This window comes from Leucoraja erinacea, chromosome 7 (assembly GCF_028641065.1).
Source record: "Leucoraja erinacea ecotype New England chromosome 7, Leri_hhj_1, whole genome shotgun sequence".
Taxonomy (NCBI): Eukaryota; Metazoa; Chordata; class Chondrichthyes; order Rajiformes; family Rajidae; genus Leucoraja; species Leucoraja erinaceus.
The window spans coordinates 18751143-18779050 of NC_073383.1; the positions used below are offsets into that span (position 1 = coordinate 18751143).

Genomic DNA, 27908 nt, shown 5'->3' on the forward strand with positions numbered 1-27908 from the left:
AAGGGACTTTGTTTTACCAGTTTTATAGGAGGATAGAAAAATATGCAGAGTTAAATATCCATAATTCTGGCTCATAGCATTAACTGCCAGCAATACAGCCTATCTTTAATTGCAAGAAAGAATGAATGTATAGTTTCAAGTTATAAGATAGTTAAGGGCCTGTCCTACTGCGGGGATCTAATTTGCGAGTTTAGAAGAGTTTGCGCTTGACTCAAACTCCCAGCATGGCTGACATGTGTTTATAGGATGTCACTGGGAACTCTCCTTCATGCTCGAGGGAAGTTCCCGCATATTCGCGGCCTCAGTTTGGTCGAGGAACATTTTTCAGCTTGTTGAAAATTTTTCCGCGAGTAAAAATTGGTCGGCATGGTTCTTTTAAGTGGAGTGGGATCGCTATGTAGTTACAGGCAGTCGAGGTAGCCAAGGGCAATCTCCTTCACTGACTGGGAATTTTAATTGGCTCATTGGAGTTTTCGGAATTAAGGAAAACCGACCGGTAGGTTAAATGCCCGCTAAACTTTATTAAAAGTTGTCAAGCTTCTTAAGTGTCTCCACTCCTGCTCCCCCCTTCTCTCCCCTTCTCTCCCCTTCTCTCCCTCCCCCCCCCTTCCGCGTTCTCTAAAGGACTTACCGTAACTGTGCCAGCCATCTCTTACCTTCCTGGTTGTGTGTGTGTGTGTGTGTGTGTGTGTGTGTGTGTGTGGTGTGTGTGTGTGTGTGTGTGTGTGTGTGTGTGTGTGTGTGGTGTGTGTGTGTATGTGTGTGTGTGTGTGTGTGTGTGTGGTGTGTGTGTGTGTGTATGTGTGTGCGTATATGTGTGTGTGGGTGTGTGTGTGTGTGTGTGTGTGTGTGTGTGTGTGTGTGTGTGTGTGTGTGTGTGTGTGTGTGTGTGTGTGTGTGTGATCCAAAGGTAGCCTCATTATTGAAAGTTGTAATTAGAGTTAAGAAACTATCTTAAATATCATAAATGAGAGGATGGCCACACATATACATAGATAAGTTAATTTGTAAGGGCAACAAACAAAAACAGATTGTAAGAGCTTTTCTAAACAGGTGAAAAGCATCAAGTGTCAAACATAGACATGAACATTTGTATTGAGGAATAATGCAGACAGAAAATGGAATAAATATTTTGTACCTCTTCACAGAAGACAATACAGAAATAGTGCAGGACAACAGCTCCAGAATAAATGAAGAGCCTAAAGAAGATAAGTAAAATAAGTAGTATGTGAAATCATCAAGATTAGAAAGCAGACATCACCAGGACATAGTGGCCACATTCAAGGATGTGACAGTGGAGATAATGGGTACACTGGTTATCCTTTCCAAAGATTCCATAGATTCTCAAACGCTTCCTACAGAATGGAACGTGGGTAAATTCAACCCATTGATAAGAAAGGAGAGAGCAAAAGGGGATAATGTACCAGTGAGCATGACATCAGGAGAATGCTGGAATCTATGATTGAGAAAATGGGAACAGAGCAGATACAAAATGATTTAGCAAAGTCAACATGGATTTACGAAAGGAAAATCATGTTTGACAAATCTATTGGAATTTATTTTCTGAGGTAGCTAACACAGTAGGCAAGGAAGAACAAGCTGTTTGGGCTATTAGTGCTCTAATATTGTTCGATAGCCTCTTGTGAGACTGACAAGCATTGAAGATTAGTTAATGGACTGAAATGATAATGGGAAAAAGTGGGATTTTGGGGTTCAGAGGCTATGGCTGAAGTTGATATTGATGCTGTTGTTTTGGCCGAGGGATATCGAGTTGTCTGATTGCAGGAAACTGGGTGGTAGTGTAAGCTGTGAGGTAGTGTGAGCTTAGAGGAGGATGCAGATAGGTGTTAATAAGAGATTTAAAAGGTTAAAGGACATGACGGATGGAATAAAAATAAATTGAGAGGTCCTCCAGTTTGGTAGAAAAAAAAAAAAAAATCTGTTTTTTTTTTTTAAATAGCTCAAGACTGAAAGGTGCCGGTTATCAGATGCACCAAACTCAAATCATTGAAAATTAATGTGCAAGTTTTGCAAAGAAAGCAAACTGTTGCAAGAGGATTTGAATACAACATTTGAGATATCTTACCCAATTATCCAATGGCCTGGAATATTGTGTACGTCAGCTTTCCCTATTTGGGGATTTGATGTTAGACACATCCAGGCCATAGCTTGTTTGGCAGTGGACTGAATGCAATTAGAGCCTCAGTGCTGGGGATTACGGCCTGTGAGAGTGCTGAAGTTGATTCACTTATCCTGCCACTCGATTAGGAGGATTTTGCAGAGACAGCGTTGGTAGCATTTCTCTGCTGCCATGAGCATCAGGCAGCCAATCTTCCAGAAGCATATAGAGGTCAGTGTTCAGTAAACCATGAATTTTTCATTAGTCCTGGTCTTTGGTCTTTCTTTCCCTCATACAGTATAACCAAAAACTGATGTTTAGCGCTAAAGGTGTTGGTGAATCTTATCATTGATTGGTACCTTCACTGAGATGTGGTTTCCCCATAAATAAAAAGTGAACCCCATTATCAAGAATATGTCAGTGGGCATTTAGTGTCGGAGGATGTTGTTGCACAGCAGAGGCAGGGTGGTGGAGATGTGTTATAAAATTGCATGAGCTAGCTGATAATGACGGAACTCAGCCTAAGACAAACAAACACAAGCATACCACAGCTCAACTACCAAGCCTGGGCTGCAGAAACCATTGACTTTAGACATTAGAGATACAGCGCAGAAAAAGGCCCACCAAGTCTGCACTGACCACTGACCTGCACTAACACGATCCTACATTCTAGGGACAATTTTACAACTTACCAAAGCCAATTAACCTACAAACCTGTACGTCTATGGAGTGTGGGGGAAATCCGGAGCACCCAGAGAAACCCCCATGCAATCACAGGGAGAATGTATAAACTCTGTACAGGCAGCACCCACAGAGGATCGAACCTGGGTTTCTGCCGCTGTAAGGCAGCAACTTCACCGCTGTGTCACTGTGCCACACCCGACTCTGGTTTTCAATGGTCCTGCAGATTCGTTCCACCCCAGTGGGAAGTTGGTTGGAGGCAAGGTACAGCATAGCAATGAGGCGGTTTGAAAAATATGTGCAGACACTGTTAAAACCTTCCTCAATGCAGGTCCGCTCCATGATTAGATTTGCCGTGGACTGGCCAGTAGTTAACAGATTGATTGCCACCACAAATTTAATGTAAAATCAGCACGAATGTTTGCGTCTTCCAGCACAAATATTTGCGTCCTCGACGGATTTGGGTGTCTTCCACAGCCCTCACACTCACACCCCTCCCTTTCTGCCTGACAGTCAAAGCTTCAGTGAGAGCAGGGAAGGCCATCAATGGTGATGGACGCTACTCCCTTCATTTTTCTTGAAGTTGTTACATTGCGCAGTAAAGATTCCATCGACTCTGCTGGTCAGAATCCAGACTGCTATTTGGAGATTTGTGGAGTAAATCGAAGGCAGAGGTCAACAGATTTTAAAGGAATCAAAGGCTAGTGTGGAAAACTAAAAACAAAATCAAAAATTAGTCTTGATCTTGGTGTATGACGGAAGGCGGCTGAAGGACCAAATGGCTGCCATCTGCTGCTGGTTCTTATGTTCTTAATCTACCAAGAAAGCAATGAACTCATGTGAGAGTGTGCAGGAGGTGTGATGAAGGTTGAATTCACAGTGAATGTGATAATGCAGAGCCCGAGGGTGGAAAGCAGAAGTAAAATCTCACCAGGAAGCTCAATGTGATGCCTGGGTGGGCAGCCACAATAGTTTTCTATAAGTGGCAGAATGGGTGAAACAAGTTGAACTGCTTGAAAAAGGGGAAGTTGCAGAAGGCACTGAAGTTGCAGAAGACAGACCATTGGGGCAATTTAGATTTGAAGGCTACATCACCTTTGTGACTACATAAATGTGGTAAATCTGAAGGATAAATAGACAAGGAAGTTTGTTTGGAGAAAGGGACCTTCGATACCAATCCAGAGCTCCCCAAGGTCATGAACAGTTCACAGAAGACCAAAGCTTTGTTTGAATGTGCATTCTGAAACAAAATGCCGGAAGATATTATGTTTGACTTCAAAATGTAGCCAACTCATTGGGTGACACAGAACAAATATGACCAGCTTTTTATATCATCTCAATATATTTAAATAGGTATTCAAATTAGTATAACCAACTATAAATGTTTAACATCCACAAGCCCATTCCAAAATCAGGCACTACTCACTTGCCTCTGTAGTCTGTGGAACAAATACTTACTTGAAATGTATAGTTGATGTCCTGGTATACGCAAGGTGAATCATAGAAACTAGACGTTACTGCATCATTATCCGTGGTTCCCTCGTACAAAAATGAAGGAGGAAACACTAACCTGTTCCAATGGTAGAGTAGAATATTGCATTAGGAAGTTGAGAAAGTATCAAGTAATTCCTCTTTAAAGTTCATCCAAAGCAAAGAGTGTTTACTAAGTGTAAACATTTGTTCAATTTAACATTATCTCCGTAGAGTAATGCATAACATTTAATCATCATCTCTGTTTTAATATTATCATTTGAGCGATACAATATAAACACAACATTATATTGAGCAAGGACGGATGCAATGTGTAATAATTCATCTTTAAGTTCATTAGACTGTAAAATCATGAGGGGATTACAGAGGATGAATGCATATCGTCTTTTCCTCAGGGTAGGGATGTTGAGGGCATAGGTTTGAGGTGAGGGGAAAGATTTAATAGGAACCTGAGAGGCAACCTTTTCCACATAGGAAGGGGGTGGGGGGGGGGGGTATATAGAACGAGCTGCCACAGAAGTAGTTGAAACAGGTACAATAATAACATTTAGAACGTACCACACAGTACAGCACAGGAACAGGCTCTTTGGCCCACAAGATTTGTGTCAAATATAATACCAACACCAAATCTTATCCGCTTGTATATAATCCTATCCCTCCATTTCCTGCATATCCAAGTACCTATGTTAAATGTAACCTGTTGAATTTGCCTCCACCACCAATCCTGGCAGTGGGTTCCAGACATTCACCATCCTGTGTAAAGTACATGTCTCGCACATCTCCTTTCAATTTTGCTCTTCTCACCTTAAAGCTATGCCCTGTAGTGTTCGATATTTCCATCCTGGGAAAAGGGTTCTTACCCTACTATGTCTACTCTATTTATGCCTCTCATCATTTGATATACTTCCATCAGGTCTCCCCGCAACCTCTGGCATTCCAGAAAAACAATCCAAATCTATCCAATCTCTCCCTGTGGCTAATATCCCCTAACACAGGCATCATTCAGGTCTGAAGAAGGGTTTCGGCCCAAAACGTTGCCTATTTCCTTCACTCCATAGATGCTGCCTCCTCACCCACTGAGTTTCTCCAGCATTTTGTCTACCATCGTTCTGGTAAACCTCCTCTGCACCCTTTCCAAAGCCTCCACATCCTTCCAGTAATGGAGCAACTAGAAACGCATGCAATACTTCAAATGCAGCCCAACCACACCCATTAAGCTGCATCATAACTTCCAGACTCTAATATTCAATGCCCCAACCAATAAAGGCAAGCATATCACATACTTTATCTACCTGTTTTGTCACTTTCGGGGAATTATGGACTTGGAACCCAAAAACCACCTGTACATCAATGCTGTTAAGGGTCTTGCCGTTAATTGCATTCATGTTCTCCTACATTCAATCTCCCAAAGCACAACTGTTCTCATTTGCTTGACTAAACACCACCAGCCATTTCTCTGTCCAGTTCTGTAGCTGATCTATATCCCACTGTATACTTTGACAGCCTTCCTCACAGTCCCCGACTCCACCAATGTTGGTGTCACCTTCAAATTTACTAACCAATCCATCTACATTACATGCAAGTCATTTATATATATTATAGCAGAGGTCCCTGCACAGATCCCTGTGGAACACCACTGCTCACAGACCTCCAGCCTGAATATTGTGCTTCCACCACAACCCTCTGTCTTCTATCGTAAGCTAGCTAGGAATGCACACAACCAAATCACTGTTCATCCTGTGCTTCTTAATCTTCTGGATCAGGCCACCATCTAATCGTACTAAAATCCATGTAGACAACATCCATTACCCTATGCTCATTGATCACCTTCGTCATTTCTTCAAAGGTCTCGATAAAGTTAGCAAGACATGTCTACTATCCAATTATTGGTCAGTTGGTTGCTTTTTCTTCTATGCTGCACTTCTTGGACTATTAGATTTGTTTAACATTTTTACATCTCTACTGTTTCATGTTTTGATGAAAAGTCATTGCATTGAGATGTTTGCTCCTTTCTCCTTTGATGGTTTATTTTCTGCTGAGTCTCCTAGCATTTTCTGTTTGCATAAGAGAATCAGACGATAAGAACATAGGAGCAAGAGTGAGCTTCTTTACCCCTCAGAGATGCTCATTATTCACTGTGATCAAGGCTGATCTGCCCCAGGCCTCTATCCTGTATTGTAGGTTTCCAGCATTTAAATCCTTTCCTCTTTTTGTATTTGTCCATTTTATCACATTTGAGAACTTAAGCATTAAAAATGCAAAACATAATTGTTGCCAATTTTAAACTCAGCTTGCACTGGACATCAATCCTTATTTTACTCATCTGTACTTAGGTTTAGGATGATTGTATTATGAGTGCAAAGAATGAAAATATGCAGTATTTTGTCCTATGCTTTTTGCTGTTTAAGTCGATTTTCAATAATTTTTGTTTGCCAGGCTTTTAACAGTAATGTATGCACTTTTGCTTCCAAAAAAACAAAATCCTTTCCATTGAACACTGATTGAATGTACTTGTTTATTTGCGAGTATTGCCATAAAGATTTACAAACCATTTACTTTTACCATATTATTAGGGTCATTATAATAATTCTCATAATGCTCCCAATATATAATCAGCCCGAGTACTAATTTTTAAATGTGGGGTTGTCAGTGGGGTGCTTTGCAGCATGAGTCCAGGTCGGATAGTGAGCATAATATTATAGCCCCATTTTCCAATTTGTGTTCATTAACATTGCTGCAACAAATGCCAGAAGGAACACAGGTGCAGTGGCTGCTGCGCAGCAATTTATTTTTCTTCACTAAAGGCATACACATGGCCCTTTTGCTAACACAAGAACAAAACACTGAACTCTGACAGTATATGCAAAGTAAAGTTGCCTGGCAGCCGTTCCACAGTTTTTATTTCCTTGTCATGAACAGTTTGAACAATTTTTGCACGCAATTAGTTATTTTATTTTAAAACGGAGACACGACTAATGGCAGATCTTGAGCAAAACACAAATTGATGGGGAAATTGAGTAGGTCAGATAGCATATGCAAAGGGAAAGGACAGACAGCATTTTGTTTCTGGACCTTTCTTTGACCTTTATGTTAAATGACAGGATAAAATGTAGGCTTGAATTCACTCCACCAGAACATGGTCTAACTTAAAACTCAAGTTACAAGAACACACACATTTTTCAATTTCCATCAAGTTTTTTGCATCATGGAGGAAATTCCTGTCTTAACTCCCATGATCACCATGAGAACTCCCTATTCTTCTCCAAATAATATACAGACAGGGCACAAAACAATGATAATAATGATATGTTCATTCCTTTTCCTTGTCATCAAATGCCTCATCCTTAAAACACAAGCTCTTCTAATTTACAAAGGAGAAATGTACCTGTTCTACATCGGTGCCAAAAACAAAATGCCGGAAGAACTCAACACATCAGCCAGCATCTGTGATGGGAATGTTCTGATACCAAAATGTTGTCTGTCAATTCAGATGCTGCCTGACCTGCTGAGTTCCTCCAGCACTTTATTTGTTGCAGTCTCTCGTGTCCCCTGTTCTACACCTGTTTTGCCAGATGGGACTATTTACTGAAGCCGGGTTTCCTCACATATTACTCCACACTGAGAAGCAAGTACACAAATTCTATTCCAATATGCTTGCTGCAACCTTCCTCCCACTCCCACCTCCCATCACGTGGTCAGTTGCTCTGCTCGTGTGCCCTCTTCATTTTGCCAAACACGCACGACCCCAAACATGGAGAATGAGAAGCAAGGCAGTTGTCTCTGGGATCTGACTTCTATAACACCATTCCTATAGACCTTAAGTTTAGTTTAGTTTCGAGATACAACATGGAAACAGGCCTTTCGGCCCACCAAGTCCACGCCGACCAATGATCACCCGTACACTAGTTCTATCCTACACTCTAGGGGCAATTTGACACATGGGGGACCACAGAGGAAGCCAATGTCTCTGGAATATAGGAGGAAACCAAAGCACCCAGAGAAAACCCACACAGTCACAGGGAGAACATACAAACTCCAGTCATGATTGAACCCGAGTCTTTGGCGGTGTAAAGCAGCAACTTCACCGCTGTGCCACCCAGTATCTGCGTTTCCACCATATCCTTTAAAGCCTCTCTTATCCTCCACCAGTCCAAATGTCTTTTAAATATTGTAATTGTAACCATCTCTGCTTCTTCTGGCATCTTATTCCATACACCAGCCTCTCTCGTTGTAGAAAACCTTGCGCCTTTGGTCCACTTTACAACTTTCCTGTTTCACCTTAAACCGAGGCCCTCGGGTTTTAAACTGCCCTGCCCTGAGAAAAAGACTGACCATCCATCCATCTTATCTATGCTGCTCATGATTTTATAAACTTCTGCAAGGCAGCCCTCAGCCCCCTTCACAGTCCCAGCCTTTCCAGTCTCTCCCTATAACTCAAGCCCCACATTCCTGGCAACATCCCTCTGAATCTTTTCTGAAACCTTTTTCAAATAATCACTTATAGACATTTCAGTCTGAAGAAGGAGCTCGACTGGAAACATCACCCATTCCTTCTATCCAGAGATGCTGCCTGTCTCGCTGAGTTATCCAAGCATTTTGTGTTTATCTATGGACCTATTGCATGACGACTAGAACAGCACGTAATATTCCAGGTATGGTTTCCCAACTTTTTCATACAGCTGAAATGTGACGTCCCAACTCTTGTAACCATATTCCGACTGCTAAAAGCAAATAAATGTGCCATGTGCTTTCAGCACTGTATCTCCCTCTGTCACCACTTTCAGGAAATTACAAACTTGTATCACTAGATATCTTTGTTCCACAACATACCCAGGGGCCTGTCATTCACTGTGCTTGTCTAACATTGGATTAACCTCCCAAAAGACAACAATGCATTTCTCCGCATTATTTATGCCATTTAATTAAGTTTAATTCCCGTATAAAATACTTTTTAAAGCAATTCTGCTTTTAGACTAAAGTCTGAAATTCTGTTTGTTTACATTATTCTCCACAGTAATAAAATATTCGATTAGATGTTTACGGTAGTTAAATGCTCCTCTAAGCTGCTTGAGGATTGGTGGTGCCATTTGATATTTCAAGTACATACACTACAGTAAGACACTAATGTGTGATTGTCTTATGGGCCTGTCCCACTTACGTGACTTTTTCGGCAACTGCCGGCACCCATCATAGGTCGTTGCAGGTCGGCAAAAATTTTCAACATGTTGAAAATTCAGCGGCGACCAGAAAGACGCTACGACTCTTTGGGCGACTGAGGAGACGACTCACGACCGTAGAGGCGACACCCCGGCGACATGTCGCGGGATGAAGCCTGTATGGTCGTGAGTAGTCGCCCAAAGAGTCGTACCTTGTTCTGGTCGTCCCTGGATTTTCAACATGTTGAAAATTCACGGCGACCTGTAACGACCTATGACAGGTGCCGGCAGTCGCCAAAAAAAGTTGCGTAAGTGGGACAGGCACATTACACTGCTGTTTTGTTCTAAAGATAACACTTCACAAAACAGAGCTGAAAAAAATGATTGCATCTTAAACATGCATCAGAGCATTACCACATTGTTGTCAACAATTATTTTGCTGTGGTTTATAGATTACTCACCCATGTACTGCAACAGCAATCTCATATTTTAAGGGCATATTAAGAGTGATAAAATTGTCATGAAGTAAATCCAGACTCTGCTCATTTTTACTATAAAAGCAAACACAGGAAATACACAACGTTAGATGTGTGAAATGCATCTGTTTATCTAGTAAGAAAGTAATAATTAGCTTACACATGCCTGGTGGCCTACTGAAATAATATGTATATAGTTTTACTGACGGCATGTGTTCACTCTCATTAGTTTAGCAGTGATTATTTGTGTGCATTAATCCCCTGAATGATCCATCTATAGTTTATAATGTTTCTCTACAGGTTAGATGATAAGTGTGCTTCCTACCAAGGGCTCAAACGAACCACAGCAATAGTCTACCTTCTACCTTAACATTTCACCAAGGGACATAAAGTGCTGGAGTAACTCAGCAGGTCAGGCAGCATCTCTGGAGAACATAGATGGGTGACATTTCGGGTCTCGACCCTTCTTCAGGCCCTTCAGTCTGAAGATGGGTCTCGACCCGAAACGTCATCGATCCACGTTCTCCAGAGATGCTGCCTGACCTGCTGTGTTACTCCAGCACTTTGTGACCTTTTGTGTATTAACCAGCATCTGCAGTTCTTTGTTTCTACATTTCATCAAGTACATATATTTGGCACAGAGCTTAGTTACTTACAAAATGCTTACCATGTTGCATTAATAGTGATGACAAGATCTCTCTCTGCTCTGGTAAACTTGCTGGTATCAAGAAAAAAACTCAATTCCACCTAGGCGACAAATAGAAAAGACTAGAGTTTTCAAGCATTTAACACAGATGAATTGAAGAGGAGGAAGTACAACATTAACACTTCTACAAACAGTAGCAGCAGGAAAAGAAAAATTAAACAAAATGTCACAGTTCTAAACTGTGTGCAGGAACAGAGACCTGGCTGCATGTTATAAATAAATCCATGAGAGTGGCACAATATGTTGTGAGAAAAGCTTGTGAATTGAAATCCCAGAATTCATAAAAGCAGGAAAATGTTAAATCTGTATAAAAAATTGATTGGGCCATGATAGATATATTGTTTAAGAAGGAACTGCAGATGCTAGAAAATCGAAGGTAGACAAAAGTGCTGGAGAAGCTCAGTGGGTGCAGCAGCATCTATGTGTTATAGATATATTGTGTTCAATTTTGGTCACTAATTGATGTTGAGGTCTTAGAAAGGCTGCTCATCATATTTCCTAGAATGGTTCCACATGTTAAGGGTTTCTGCAATAAAGTTGAAACTTTCATCCTGAAACTAAGGTTGAGAGAAAGACATAGACACAATGAACTGTAGATGCTGGTTTACCAAACAAAACACAAAGCACTGATGTAACTCAGCGGGCCAAGTAGCATCTCTGGAGAACATGGATAGGTGATGTTTTGGTTCAGGACCCTTCTTTAGACTTTTTGTGAACCTCTGCCTCACCGAGGTTCACTTGCACCTCCTCCAACCTCATCTACTGTATCCACTGTTCCAGGTGTGGACTCCTCCTTATCAGCGAGACCAAGCTCAGGCTCGGCAAACATTTTGCTGAACACCTCCGTATAGCCTGCCTAAACCTGCCTGAACTCCCAGTTGCTAAACACTAACTCCCCTCCCATTCCCACACTGTCCTTTCTGTCCTGGGCCTCCTGCATTGTCAGGTTGAGGCCCAGTGCAAATTGGAGGAACAACACCTCATATTTTGCTTGGGCAACTTACACACCAGCGATATGAACATTGACGTTTCTAACTTCAAGTAACCCTTGCTTTCCCTCTCTGCATTCCCTCCCCTTCCCTGTTCTTCAACCAGTCTGACTGCCCTCAATTACATTTGATCTCTGTTTGCTTTATTGTCACCTTCTCCTTACTAACAATGATCTATCCTACATCTATCCTACAGGATAGACTCGGCTTGTACTCGCTAGAATTTAGAAGATTGAGGGGGGATCTTATAAAAACTTACAAAATTCTTAAGGGGTCGGACAGGCTAGATGCAGGAAGATTATTCCCGATGTTGGGGAAGTCCAGAACTAGGGGTCACAGTTTAAGGATAAGAGGGAAGTATTTTAGGACCGAGATGAGAAAATCATTTTTTACACAGAGTGGTGAATCTGTGGAATTCTCTGCCACAGAAGGTAGAGGAGGCCAGTTCATTGGCTATATTTAAGAGGGAGTTAGATGTGGCCCTTGTGGCTAAAGGGATCAGGGGGTATGGAGAGAAGGCAGGGATGGGATACTGAGTTGGATGATCAGCCATGATCATATCGAATGGCGGTGCAGGCTCGAAAGGCCGAATGGCCTACTCCTGCACCTAATTTCTATGTTTCCTTGATTCTCATCCCCTTTGTCTCATTTTCACATCTTACACTTCCTTATCTCTGTATCTCCCTCTCCCCTGACTATCGATCTGAAGAAGGGTCTTGATCCAAAAGGTCACCCATTCCTTCTATTCAGCGATGCCACCTGTCCCGCTGAGTTACTCCAGCATTTTGTGTTTATCTTCGGTTTAAACCAGCATCTGCAGTTCCTTCCGACACAACTTACAAACCCGAATGTCATTGGAATATGTGAGGAGACTAGAGCAACCAGAGAAAACAAAAGCGGCCACAGGGAGAACGTACAAACTCCGTACAGACAAGCACCTGTGGTCAGAATTGAACCTGGGTCTTTGGCACTGTGAGGCAGCAACTCTACCGCTGCACCACCATCCAGCCCTAAAGGTTACATTGGGGTTGCTGTAAAGTTGAGGGGCCAGGTGGGAAGTGCACACAGCCTTTCAGCTCTACAAGTTACTTTCTGAAAGTTGTGGGCACCAAGAGAGATTGGCATATTCTGTACTTGTGTGCGACCGAGGATACACGCTGAAACCCTGAAGATGCTGATGCTTACACTGCAGCTAGATTTCTGCAGAATTGTAATCTGGCCCATTAGATCATGGGGGGAGTAGGAGAGAGATTTGCATCCTTTTCATTTAGCTAGGGCTTCAACATGCTGACTCAACGCTGCAACGAGTTACATTCCCTCAGAACAACTAGAATTTGTGTACCTTTGATTGAGAATTCATGTACAAATGTCCAACGCTGCATTCCAGACTTGTTGAATTTTCTTCCTCAGTCACACCACATATTACATATTTCTCCACCTGTAATAAAAAAAAACATTGTATTGACCTAGACTATCATTTTAATTATTTTAAACATTTGTATACTTATTAAATAAAACTATAGTTAATAACTGAGGAAGTCTAATGTCAGTAAAGGTAGGCATTTTGTCATTTTCATGTAGCTACATTTGAACATAATGAATAGTCATACAGTGTGGAAACAGGCCCTTCAGCCCACTTGCCCACACTGACTAATATGTCCCATCTACAGTAGCCTCACCTGCTTGTGTTTGGCCCATATCCCTCTAAAACTGTCCTATCCATGTACCTGTCTAAATATTTCTTAAACGTTGTGATAATACCTGCCTCGACTACCTTCTCCGGCAGCTCGTTCCATACACCCAGCACCCTTTGTATGAAAATGTTCCCCTTACCTAATAAACCTATGCCCTCAGATTCTCGATTCCCCTACTCTGGACATGAAACTCTGTGCTAAGTAAATGTGTTTGAACCTTAACTGTCTAACCAGAAATTTCTTGAAATGTCAATTTTGATGAAGGAATACAGAAGATACATGACCATATGATCAAAGAGTTGTAACTTCAGGTAAGTGGAAACTGAGCGGAGGTGCAGAACCTAGCGGACTGGTGCTCACGTAACAACTTGTCACTAAACACCTCCAAGACTAAGGAGCTGATTACCGACTTCAGGAGCTCACAGAAGGGGGAATACGCCCCAATCTCCATCTACGGGGACAGTGTGGAGAGAGTGTCCGGCTTTAAGTTTCTGGGCACTCACATCTCAGAGGACCTCACATGGTCCACCAACACCGCTGCGCTGGTCAAGAAGGCACAACAACGACTGTTCTTTCTGAGAACATTGAAAAGGACTGGTCTGCCCCAACAGCTGCTGACAACCTTCTACCACTGTACGACAGAGAGCATACTCTGGCATCAGAGAGCATATGGCATCTCTGTGCAGTATCTCAGCTGCACGGAGCCAGAGAGGAGAGCTATTCAGCGCGTCGTCCACAGAGCGCAGAAGATCATTGGGACACAGCTACCAGCCTTGGAGGGCATCTACCACACATGGTGCCTCAGGAAGGCTGTCAGCATTCACAAAGACACCTCACACCCTTGTAATGGACTGTTCGAACTACTTCCCTCCGGCAGACATTACAAGGCTTTCTACACCCATTGTATTGTATATCTTTATTGTCATTTCCTGAGTATTCACATACCCAGAGGAAACAAAAAAACATTGCTCAACCAGTGTCCATTCAGTGTGCATTAAAAATAAATAGAAATAAAAATACATGTATCATGAACAAATTTAACACTCTACTAAACATTCAAACGCTGCATTCCAGACTTGTTGAATTTTCTTCCTCAGTCACACCACATATTACACCCACACCTCCAGACTCAGGAAAAGCTTCTTTCCCAGAGCTATAGCTGCTCTGAACCGGCCCTGCTGAGTGCCCCCCACCCCCACGGACTGTCTCCCTCAGATGGTCACGTCGCAGACACATCTGCACTTTAGTCTTTGACTATTTTACTGTTGTAATGTTCTTTGTACAAACCATGTTCTCGGAGTATCTAAACCTAAATTTTAGTAGTTACTTAAGTTATGATGTCGGATGGAAGCTGCATACCCAAATCTCATTGCACTTATGTGCAATGACAATAAAATATATTATTATTATTATTACTAGTCTTTATCACTGCAGATATTTCTCTCGTACTTAAATATTGTAAAAGCCCAGGTATTTTTGTAAGTAATTTCTGTCCGTTTCTTTCCCAGAATGTGTGAAATCGGATTATAATGAAATTAAAACTGTTTGCCGTTGCAGCAATTATGTTTGAAAGACAGTGGGGTGGATCAGTGAGCAAGGAAAATTATCACTGGGAATTATTCTTGCCTGCATTCATAACAAGATTCATAACAAGAGAGGTTGAGTATAGGAGCAAAGAGGTCCTGGGGGGCCCTTGTGAGACCACACCTGGAGTATTGGGTGCAGTTTTGGTCTCCAAATTTGAGGAAGGACATTGAGGGAGTGCAGCGTAGGTTCACGAGGTTAATTCACAGGATGGCGGGACTGTCATATGTTGAAAGAATGGAGCGACTGGGTTTGTATACACTCGAATTTAGAAGGATGAGGGGGTAACTTATTGAAACATAGAAGATTATTAAGGGATTTGACACACGAGAGGCAGGAAACATGTTCCCGATATTGGGGGAGTCCGAACCAGGGGCCACAGTTTAAGAATAAGGGGTAGGCCATTGGGAATGGGGATGAGGAAAAACGTTTTCACCCAGAGACTTGTAAATCTGTGGAATTCTCTGCCTCAGAAGGCAGTGGAGGCCAATTCTCTGGATGTTTTCAAGAGAGAATTAGATAGACCTCTTAAAGATAGCAGAGTCAAGGGATATGGGGAGAAGGGGTACTGATTGTGGATGATCAACCATGATCACAGTGAATGGCGGTGCTGGCTAGAAGGGCCGAATGGCCTACTCGTGCACCTATTGTCCATTGCATCATGATCATGTTCCAGATTAATGCAATAGAAACAAATCCAAGGAGAATCTTACTGCTTTATGAATCTATCGGTTTACGGCAACACCACATTCTTCCCCCTTTCACCAATCTTAATACTTTGCGGCTGCATTTCAGTATGGGCGTCAAAATGTTAAGCTTATTTAGGCCAAAATTAGCTAATTTCACAAATGGTATTTGTGAGCATCCCACTGTGGATAAAGCAGATGAGGGTGATTTAAATTTGTAGGATTGAGATTCCAAACAAGTAGAAGCTTATTTTCATTGCCAAGTAAATTGGTTTGCGGTAATTAGGAGTTAGCACGCTGAGAAAATAAAAAGTGCCTACGCTTGAACAGACAACAGTAACGTTTTCTGGCAAACTCAGTGTGAATCTATCATGCAACTACATCCCTTTCCAAGGGCTTCAGCGGTGAGCCTTTTGCTGGCGTACCCATATCGCAAAGCTTCTGGAGGAGGACTTTGTGATGGCAACCAGGAATCACTGTCCAATTTACACCATAACAACTCTGCTACTGCACATTTTGTGTTAAAATATAGGCAACAGGAGCATGAGTGGTCAAATGGTCCTTAAAACCCACTCTGCCGTTGATCAAGATCATGGCTGTGTTTACCTCCGTGCCATTTTCCAGCATTATCACTTAATGCGATATAACCCATTGATCTTCAGACAGAAGTGAACATGATTGAGACTCCACAGCTCAGGATGAAGAATTCCAAAGGCTCATGACACACAGTAGTAATAATAATAATAATAATAATAATATATTTTATTTTATTGGCATTGCACATCAGTGCAACGAGATTTAGTATGGAGCTTCCCACCGATGTCAAAAAAATAAAATAAATAAATAAACTGTGCAACGTGACCATCCGAGGGAGACAGTCCAGGGGGGATGGGGGGCACTCAGCAGGGCCGGTTCAGAGCCGCTATAGCTCTGGGAATGAAGCTGTTTCTGAGTCTGGAGGTTCGGGCCTTGTAACGTCTGCCGGAGGGAAGTAGTTCGAACAGTCCATTACAAGGGTGTGATGAGTCTTTATGGATGCTGACGGCCTTCCTGAGGCTCTGTGTGTGGTAGATGCCCTCCAAGGCTGGTAGCTGTGTCCCAATAATCCTCTGCGCTCTGTGGACGACGCGCTGAAGAGCTCCGTGCAGCTGAGATGCCACACAGAGATGCCATACGTTAATATGCTCTCTGTGGTGAAGACATTTCAAATTGTTTGCCCTGTTCCAACAGTCCACAATCAGGGAGCTGCCTGTCAAACCCTTTAAAGGTTTTTGTAGGTTTCACTCTGATCTCTTTTCATCCTATTAAACTCTAAAGAATATACTCTCAGTATACGCCATCGCGTGATCGTGGGTGTGTTTTCGCTGGCTTTTGGTTCCTCAGTTGATTGAGCTCCACCCGTGTCATTGTCATTGTCTTATCGGTATGGGTTTTGTATTTGGAAAGGGAAAGCTGAAGGAGCTGGAAATGGAGCTTGCGGGAGGAAATTCCTATGCGGCCAGGTTTGGGGAAACAATTGTGGATCTTGGAGACATTGATGATGATGGACATTCAGGTTTGGCATATATAGATCCTATAATTTCAAAATTCTTTCTTTTTAAAAAAAGATGCCATTTAGTAATGGGTGTTATTTTGATAGTGACATTTTGTTATATTCTAAATTAAAGTAGTTGTTGTACGAAAATATCTGTAGCTTTTGATACAGAAATTCTATAGTGGGGCAGATGGGAGAGGAATGTAGTCCTGGTAATGCCACACTACTATCCTGAGCTACTATCAACCTCAAGTCTTTAACAAATAAACTTGGCTTTAATGGAGATATCTTTTATCAGACTATCCCGGACATAACCTCACACTAACGTTATTCCTTTATCATGTATCCATACACTGTGGATGACCCAGTTGTAATCATGTATAGTCTTTCGGCTGACTGGTTAGCACGCAACAAAAGCTTTTCACTATACCTTGGTACATGAGACACTAAACTAAACTAAACTAAATCTATAGGAGGCAGCTGATATAACGCCACAGAGATGAAATCAAAGGAACTGCAGATACTAGAATGTTGAGTAAAACACAAAGTGCTCGAGTTACTCAGTGGTTCACACAACATGCTTGACCCGCTGAATTATTCCAGCACTCGAGACTTCTTTGAAATCATCCATCCATCATACGTCATTCATAAACCAGATACAAAATCCCGACTGTGCTGATCACTGACAATGGGCCACAGTTCACATCAGATAGGAGTTGATCCAAGGACTAAGATTATCATCTCACTTTCCACGGTAATGGAAAGACAGTGATCTCTGCAAGAGTGGCCAAGGAACTGACAATAGTAATTACATCATCACATTCAGACTTCAATTTGACCCTCTCAGCTTTGTCCACACCTCAATCCATGAGATGGCCACAAACCTTTGGATAGATGCATCAAAATTCTACTCCCTGCATCGCAATCTGCTAGAATCAGAAGCACAAAGTGTGTGTGGGTGACAGTGGAGTTGGCCTGTCTTCTTTACCATCGTTAATTTTCTGCATATCTTTCATTCATTTGTTCTGCTCTACATCAACACCTATATCTCTTGTTTCCCTTTCCCATGACTCTCAGTGTGAAGAAGGATCTCGACCCGAACGTCACCGACACCTTTTCACCAGATATAACCATATAACCATATAACAATTACAGCACGGAAACAGGCCATCTCGGCCCTACAAGTCCGTGCCGAACAACTTTTTTTCCCCTTAGTCCCACCTGCCTGCACTCATACCATAACCCTCCATTCCCTTCTCATCCATATGCCTTTCCAATTTATTTTTAAATGATACCAATGAACCTGCCTCCACCACTTCAACTGGAAGCTCATTCCACACCGCTACCACTCTCTGAGTAGAATAGAATAGAATAGAATAGAATAACCTTTAATAATCCTTTACAGGAAATTACAGTGCCACAACAGCTTCAAGACAGACATAACACCACACATTTCAACAGATATCTTCAATACATAATAAGTTAAAATTTTTGTGCATTATAAAACCTTATTGGTTCTGAGTAAAGAAGTTCCCCCTCATATTACCCCTAAACTTCTGTCCCTTAATTCTGAAGTCATGTCCTCTTGTTTGAATCTTCCCTATTCTCAAAGGGAAAAGCTTGTCCACATCAACTCTGTCTATCCCTCTCATCATTTTAAAGACCTCTATCAAGTCCCCCCTTAACCTTCTGCGCTCCAGAGAATAAAGACCTAACTTATTCAACCTATCTCTGTAACTTAGTTGTTGAAACCCAGGCAACATTCTAGTAAATCTCCTCTGTACTCTCTCTATTTTGTTGACATCCTTCCTATAATTGGGCGACCAAAATTGTACACCATACTCCAGATTTGGTCTCACCAATGCCTTGTACAATTTTAACATTACATCCCAGCTTCTATACTCAAATGCTGTCAGATATGCTGTCTGACCTGCTGAGTTACCCTAGCTTTTTGTCTGTCTCTTTGTACAGGATGACAACTGGATGTGGTCTAGTGAAAAGGACACATTGTTGAAAGAGAAGCATTAAAGAAGTAAAGGAACTGAGTGAGGATGCAACCCGGATAAGAATGAAGAGCAAATGCAGTATCGGGATCAGCATAGAGGTTGGACATGGTGACAGTAGATATGAAGATGATGGGGATCACATCACAAGTTCTTCAGAGCACAAGCATAGTTGGACAACAGTCCATAGAAATGCAACTAAATCATGAGGAAAATTAGTTGACACAAAAATCAGGAAGACTTTGTCCAAAAGAAAATCACTTTAAGACAGGATAGATATTTTTTTTTTCCCCCCCATTATTTTTTACAATATTAAAAGAGGGATGAAAACTAGTGCATGTAATATTGGGTGTGTATATCTCTTTAAGCACGGCAGCACGTAACCATCAGCTCACTATTTGGCTGCCACAATATGTTTCTGTATAGAACAGGTCTGCCCTGTGTGGAAGTAAGCTACATGTACAATGCAGCCACTCACTGCAAGCTTTTCTTTTGCTTAAGTACACTAGTTTTTAATGTGAATGATAATTTATTTCTCAGCATCTTAGGGAGATAATGAAACCGTGATCTGCAAATCAACATAGTTTTAACAAAAGTCTAATTAATCTAATATTTATCAATTATTTTTCTTTGAAACAATACATTTAAAAAGCACCGAAGGTTTAACAACAATGGTAATGGAAAGATGCTCTTACAGAATTCATAAATCACCAAATTTAAGATACATATTATCTCCAATAAATCAAAGCACAAAATAGATCAAAATAAATAAATTAGGGAAAGAAGTGATTATTCCTCTGACATGGAAAAGCAAACCTATTCAAACTATCTGTAATATTTAATGTTAACAGCCTTTCATGACCAATCACTTAACCAATAAAAGTAAGTGAAGAAGTGTAAATGATTATTTGTGAATGGATGACATCACCTAACCTCTATCAGTAATATAGAATAAACCCGTTACATCTATTACTGTTTGAGTCGATATCCTATAATCTGGTGTGCACCAGTCTATGGTGACAGAATATACTGTAACATAGAAACATAGAAAATAAGTGCAGGAGTAGGTCATTCGAGCCTGCACCGCCATTTAATATGATCATGGCTGATCATCCAACTCAGTATCCCGTACCTGCCTTCTCTCCATACCCCCTGATCCCTTTAGCCACAAGGGCCACATCTAACTCCCTCTTAAATATAGCCAATGAACTGGCCTCAACTACCTTCTGTGGCAGAGAATTCCAGAGATTCACCACTCTCTGTGTGAAAAAATGTTTTTCTCATCTCGGTCCTAAAGGATTTCCCCTTTATCCTTAAACTGTGATCCCTTGTTCTGGACTTCCCTAATATCGGGAACAATCTTCCTGCATCTAGCCTGTCCAACCACTTAAGAATTTTGTAAGTTTCTATAAGATCCCCCCTCAATCTTCTAAATTCTAGCGAGTACAAGCCAAGTCTGTCCAGTCTTTCTTCATATGAAAGTCCTGACATCCCAGGAATCAGTTTGGTGAACCTTCTCTGTACTCGCTCTATGGCAAGAATGTCTTTTCTCAGATTTGGAGATGTAATGGGCTCAGTACATTTGAAAGGATCATTTTACCTGCTAATTAGTTTATTCATTTAATCCGTGGTTTCACTGCTATACAATAGTTGCCCACTGTTTCCTCACATCATTTATTGGAAGTGGAACACTGCTGACATGGTCGGCATTTAATATCCTAGTGTTATCACAGATTTAAATGAACAAACCTTCAATTTTTAACAGCAGCTCTTGGTTTGAGATTTCCCCACTTGAGGAAACATCGGCCCCCATATCAACAATGCCAGGACTGCTGAGGATCATGTAGGCTGCAGTCATGTTACCCCTAACTCTTCTCAACTCAAAGCATATTCAGGACCAGCCTCTCCAACCTTTATTCGCTAAGAAACTTGTCCAGTCCAGGTGTTGGCACAAGCTATCCTCTGTATTTGATTCACCTCATCATAAATAATATTATTATTTTCCTAATTACTAGATCTACCTGCACACTAGTCCAGGTTCTTGGTACTTGTCTGTTAATCCCCAATTTATTTCATCAACTGAATTTAAGCGGCCCAACTGAACATAAGGATGCAAATCGAGAGCCCGGGCCGCTCAATTGGCAAACCAGTAAATCACAATTGTATATCTTCAAGCTGTTGAAAAGGTCATCAGTGCGAATAAAATAGCAAATGTAGCATAAATATTGTACAATATATCAGCAAACTAAATTAAGTATTCAATATCAAATTAAAACTAAATAAAAAGTTTCATTTTCTGAATTTTCATCCAAACATAATTTACTTAAATATCCGATGCACAAGGTTGTATATTTAGCACTTTTGTTCAACAGTTAGACAGGTACATGAATAGGACAGATTTGGGGGGGGATATGGGCCAAATGCAGGCAGGTGGGACTAGTGTAGCTGGGACATGTTGGCTGGTGTGGGCAAGTTAGGCCGAAGGGCCTGTTTCCACGCTGTATGACTACGACTCCAGAACATTTTTGTGCTTCGAACTATAAAATATCTGCTGCTGAAGATCCAATTAATCAGTCTAAATGGTAAACAATTTGTTCATATGGGACGTTTGAAGGCAGATCAATATGGCTTAATTTACAAAATCTAGATTCCCATTGCTGGTGGACACAAGAGGTGATATCATGTGATGGACAACAAAGTGGCGGCGCTGCCCTGGCAGCAGCGGCTCGCCTGCAGTCCGTTTGTTTTTGCTTTTTTTTGTGTTGTTTTTTTTCGTTTGTCAAGTTAAGTTTTTGGTTTTTAGGTTGTGTTTATGTGTGGGGGGGGGGTTGAAACGGGGCTTGCTGTCTCTCCCTTCGGGGGAATGCGATTTTTTTGTCGTATCCCCCTTCTCTGCCTCCATCTGCGCTGAAGCCTAATGGTGGAGCTGGCGACCTCGAGACTCTGGAGGCAGAGCCTGTCAGGACTCGCCCTGGGCTCGCCCCGGTGAGAGCGATCCGGCTCGGGGCTGGAACGGCGCTCCCGTGAGGGGCTGAGACTCTCCCGTGCGGGGCTGAGACTCTCCCGTGAGGGGCTGTGGCGCTCCTGTCGGAGCGGCCCAGCCCGAGGGAGGAACGGCGCTCCCGTCGGAGCGGCCCAGCTCGAGGGAGGAACGGCACTCATGTGAGGGTGATTCGGCTCAGGGCTGGAACGGTGCTCCGGTGGCTGGGACGGTGTTCTGGCGATGGTGACCTGAGTCCGGGGTTCAGCCGCAGGCCAGCGGCTACGTCCACTGGACTGCAGGGCGGCAGCTTTGACCACCCCGGGCCGCGGTGTTTGAGCCGGCCCGTTTGCGGGGTTCGGTGAGCCGCGGGACTGTTTGTACCATCGCCCGGTGGGGTATCGCCTCAGCGCAGAGGGAAAAGAGGAGGGAAGAGACTGCAGCCCTAAGATTTTTGCCTCCATCAGAGTGAGGAGGTGCTTGGAGGACTCACTGTGGTGGATGTTAATTTGTGTTTATTGTTGTTTATTATTGTGTTATTGTATGTATGACTGCAGGCACGAAATTTCGTTCAGACCATAAGGTCTGAATGACAATAAAGGTAATTCTAATTCTAATTCTTAACCAGATGGGAAGATGGGGTGGGCTCTCCAGTTAGGTGCCAAGGGGGTGGCTGGATTGGGACTGAGGGTTTGAGGCATGGCCCATTGAGATCAACAGAGAGGAATCATTCACTAATGGCGAAAATGCAGATACCTGGAAGAAGATGGATGGAAGGTAAAGGACCTGACTTTTATTGGGAGTCAAGTTATGTTCCAATCTAAGATTTCAACATTTGTGAACAATCCATCCTACTGTTGCCCAGTTATCTCAACCCCCTCCCCCCAATCACCTCTTCACCCCCCCTTGCAGTGATTCTACCTCAACCACTCATCTTCCAACCAATCTTTCTCTAACTAACCCGTAATCTCATCCCTCCCCCCCCCTTAATACTCTGGGCTTCTCCCTACTCTCATCCCCACTCCAGTCTGTTCTCCGATACATTTCCTCTCAACCTGACTTTTCACAATGGGAGGAGATTGTGGCAAACAGCCTGAGTGTTTTTGTGTAAAAACTAGGCAGGCAGTTTGCAGACGTTGTACTCATCAGGGCTGTGATTTTATGCCAAACTGACAATGAATGCCACATACAACAGCTTTTACACGTTATTGCACACATCACCATTGATATTGATCAACATTTTAAATATGATTCTAAAGTTAGTGATTGCGTTTTTTTCTCATAGACTAATTTGTAATGACATTTTCAAAAAGCGGAAGTCGTATTTCAAACTCCAATGATGCAGATTATATTTTGTTCTGTTACCATTCAACTGTTATTCAAAGATATGGCACCTTGATGCAATGACATTTAATCAACGTCATTCGCAAACTGGAAAGTTGCACTTACCATTTCCACTGTCTTGAAAAAGTTTATATCCTTGGGCATTTTAACAATAAGAGTGCTCGAGTAGGCGTTGTCCCCGGCATTGAATAGAGCTATGTTCAGGATAATCCTCTTCACCTCTTGAACAGCCAGGTAAGATTTGTTTACATGGTGCCTACGAAACAAAACCATCAAAACTACATTGTTATACGAGGGTAATATCGCAGGAAGAATGCTGGTTTTAACCCGTCCCACGGTACGAGTTCATTCCAAGAGTTCTCCCGAGTTTCCCCTGATTCGAACTCGGAGATTTACGGTAATGGCCACTCGTCGGTACTCGGGGCTCTCATGGACATTTTTCATCATTTGAAAAATCTTCACGAGTCTTCCCGTGCTTACCTGCCGTTAGCGAGTCTTCCCGAGTACCTGCCGTTAGCGCTAAGAGACGTCCCCGAGCTCCGACGTCCCCGCTACGTTCATTCTGCGTGTTTACCACCAGTTTGATTTTTTTTAAACTCGGGAGAGCCCTTGACATGAACTCGTACCGTGGAACAGGGCTATAAGGCATACAGACTCTTGTCAGATAAAGGTAAGGATCCCTAATGGGAATATACAGTGAAAAATATCAATATATACTGACTACTAAATATTTTTACACTATGTAGAAAGATGATGGATACCATAGATTATTATCCTTGTCACGTCTTTCATTCTATCAACAATCCCCAAAGTGCCCACAATTTAGATCCAGATTAATAGTCGTTCAACTTGAAAATAACCATTCACGTGTAATGGTTCATGCTCTAAATTCCAGTACTATGATTTATACCTTACAGTTGTTACAAAAGTATAATCACAAATTTCACTGCATGCATTTAGATTGCCGTCTATTTACTGTTTTTTTTTGTGCCGGAAAAACAAGACATTCATAAGATATTCTGGCTTCTAACCAGCACATTAGTCAATGAGCACCTTTGGGAAGAAATCTGGCACACAGACAAGAAGCAGAAGGTGAAAAAAAAAAAAACAGGTTATTGGGTTTTAGGGTAAATGGAAATTATAAAGATCGTATACTCAAAAATATATATGCTTTTTATGTGAACAGGAAGGCCAGTTTGTACTTTCAAGAAGGTATTTGCATATTTTTTTGGCATTGAATAAGAAATTGACTATATCTCTGAGTGTGTTATCTGGCTCGCGATGATGTTTCCATGGTGCTGCCAATAAGATGCCCACCGGCCTGGTGCCGAGCATACAGCAGAGCACCAGGTGTGCAACTACGAGCGTGACAAGGGTATGCTAAAGACTTCTGCTGATGAATAATCTTTTTTCTGCCCTCCATAAAATTATCTGGCAGAACACAAAGTCAGACGCTAACGCAGAGAGCAGGCACTGAAAATAATAAAAGTAAATGTGCTTAAATAATTTGCAGCAATTCCAACTATGCATGGAAAGCAATTCAATTCAAGAGTGTTCAAAGTGATAAATTATTTCTCTCTTTGCAATTATAACAGCTGGTATTTCAATCTAGTCATCACAGCACTTCTAGGTTTTAACCCAAAACCCATCCCCCTCTGAAAATGAAAAGTAAATTCAATGGCATCTATTTGTTGTTATTTCACACGGTTTGAATGTAGCTGGCAAGACCTGCATTTATTGTCCATCCCTAAATGGACGGAGTGGCTTTCTACTTTGGTGGGTCTGGAATCATTGTTCGACAGGACTGGGTAAGTATGGCATATATCATTATCTGATGAACATTAGTGAATGATTCAAAGACAGTCCAGTTATTTCATCGTCACCTAACCCGACAATTGCATTTCATATCTGGATTGATTTAATTGCATGAACATTTTAATTCTCTCAGTTCCCTTTGCTGGTGTTCCATAGCAGTCCAGATAATCCACTCGTTCATCCATTGTGCTACTCTCTCTACTGTGCTACGGCAAACCACCTTTATAGCATTGCCTTCAATGTATGGCAGAAGCAAGGGTGGTACAGTGGCACAGTGGTGGAGTTGCCGCTTTACAGCACTAGAGACCCGGGTTCAACCCTGATGACTGATGCTGTCTGTACGGACTTTATACGTTCTCCCTGTGACAGTGTGGGTTTTCTCGGGGTGCTCTGGTTTCATCTATCACTCCAAGGACGTACAGGTTTGTAGGTTAATTGGTTTTGCTGAAATAATAAAATTGTCCCTAGTGTGTAGGATAGTGTTAGCGTGCAGGGTGATCGCTGATCGGCACAGACTCAGTGGGCCAACAATCCTGTTTCCGCACTGTATCTCTAAAGTGTAAAAGTTTAAAGTAGGAATGAATCAGTACTAATTAGCTGGCTAATTCAAGATAAATATGACCACCTGAAAGCAATGTCTACAACATCCTGGAGTCAAACGTCTTCACTTATGCCAGTAATCAGTGTGACCCTGGAGGAGGATTCTTTTGGCTTCTCACCAACGTGCCAAAAATGGCTTTGAGTGAATTAAACATCCGTCAAAACAAGAACAGGCAAATTAAAACCAAAGCTAAAAAAAAAACAAAAAAACTTTCAAAAGCTTTTCTTAAACCAAAGCCAGCTTCACTGTAGCAGTTTCTATCCGAGCTAGAATGGGAAGCTTATTACGTACTGCAAACAGGCTCAGCACCTGCCTTCTGAATGAAAATTAATCTAACCCTGTGAAATAATCCCAATCATAGTATGGGGAAGATATGGACTGCAATCCTGTCCAGCTTCACTCTGTTAAAACATATTTAACATCATATTGTTCTAGTTTATTTTAGTTTAGAGAAACAGTGTGGAAACAGGCCCTTCAGCCCATCGTGTCCATGCCGACCAGTGTTCACCCGTACACTAGTTCTATCCTACACACTAGGGACAATTTACAGAAGGCAACTCACTGACAAACCAGCACATCTTTGGAATGCAACCCAGTCAGTCACAGGGAGAACGTACAAACTCCGTACAGACAGCAACTGTAGTCAGGATTGAACCTGGGTCTCTAGCACTATGATGCAGCAACTCTACTACTGTGCCACAGTGCCTCCTAACAATTGCATCAACAGTTGCAAGTGGAAAGGTAGGGACAGGGATGCTGGCCAGAAGGGGAATCGAAGAGGGTAATAAATGGTTAATTATGATTGGTAATAATGGTATGCAGAAGGAATACATATAATGCCAATGAATATCTTTGGTTAAGGGATCATATTTAACATCATAATGTCTCTGTTGTGAATTAAAAAGTAAGACTTTTTTTTTTAAACAGATTGAAGAATTGATCCTTCTCTGTTCCTACAAAGTTAGAGTGTGGAAACCAGCTGCTAAATCCCATTAAGTCCATAGGAAGACTTTGCACTAGCAATACAACTCAGCACATTCACGGCCCTCTTCCCATAGCTGTGAAGAATCTTTGAATGTGCATCCAGTATTACTCCTGGCCTAACCATCTGGCACTAAAATTGTTTCTCCTTATATCACTTTTTCTTCTTTCTAAATCTTTAACACCTTTCCAACTGTGATGTGTTTGGCTCTGGACCGGGTAGTTTTATTGTGGTTTATTGTGACTTCCCTGCTCTTGAACGCCATGCTTCTCTTTATAAAACTCAGGATCCCATGCAGTTTATAATCACTTGCTCAATCTGCCCTGCCACTTTTAACAAACTATACAGACTGTAGGAACAGCTCCCCTATTCGTAATCCTTCCTCCGAAGCCTGGCTGACCCTGCACCAGTTTCTGCCCTTGTGTATCCCTCTTGCGCACACACTTGTCTCTGTCCAACAATCTTCTTATCAGAGAATCCCCCTCGCCCGAGGTCATCTGTCACCAGTCTTAATTTGTCCGGTGTACACAAAAATGCTGGAGAAACTCAGCGGGTGCAGCAGCATCTATGGAGCGAAGGAAAAAATGCAACGTTTCGAGCTGAAACCCTTCTTCAGACTGATGGGGGGGTGGGGGCGGGGGGTGGCGGGGAGAAGAAAGGAAAAAGGAGGAGGAGGCGCCCGAGGGCTGAGGGAGAGATAGGAAGGGGAGGAGACTGCAAGGGCTAACAAAATTGGGAGAATTAGTGGTTTCGGCCCAAAGCGTTACCTATTTCCTTCGCTCCATAGATGCTGCTGCACCCGCTGAGTTTCTCCAACATTTTTGTGTACCTTCGATTTTCCAGCATCTGCAGTTCCTTCTTGAACAATTAATTTGTCCTGCGTCATTTCGCTTCCAGTTCCCTTCCCCTCCCCTACTCTCCCTAATACAATCAGTCTGAAGAAGGGACCTGGCCAGAAAAGTCACCTATCCATTTTCTCCCTAGCTGCTGCCTGGCGCGCTGAATTACTCCAGAATTTTGTGTCTATCTTTAGCAAAGTACTAACGTTAAATCTGCTGTCCTGCTAT

The 27908-nt window shown here is 42.2% G+C and overlaps 1 protein-coding gene across 1 annotated transcript in view; it reads right to left on the minus strand.

The window, feature by feature from the left end:
* itga4 (integrin alpha 4) overlaps positions 1-27908 on the minus strand; it is a 97168-nt gene that overhangs the window by 14037 nt on the left and 55223 nt on the right. The window contains exons 18-22 of the mRNA XM_055637867.1: positions 23549-23699; positions 12961-13056; positions 10591-10670; positions 9909-9998; positions 4259-4370 (exon numbers count right to left, since the gene is read on the minus strand). Coding sequence (XP_055493842.1) covers positions 4259-4370; positions 9909-9998; positions 10591-10670; positions 12961-13056; positions 23549-23699 — 529 coding nt within the window. The remainder of the gene's footprint in view (positions 1-4258; positions 4371-9908; positions 9999-10590; positions 10671-12960; positions 13057-23548; positions 23700-27908) is intronic.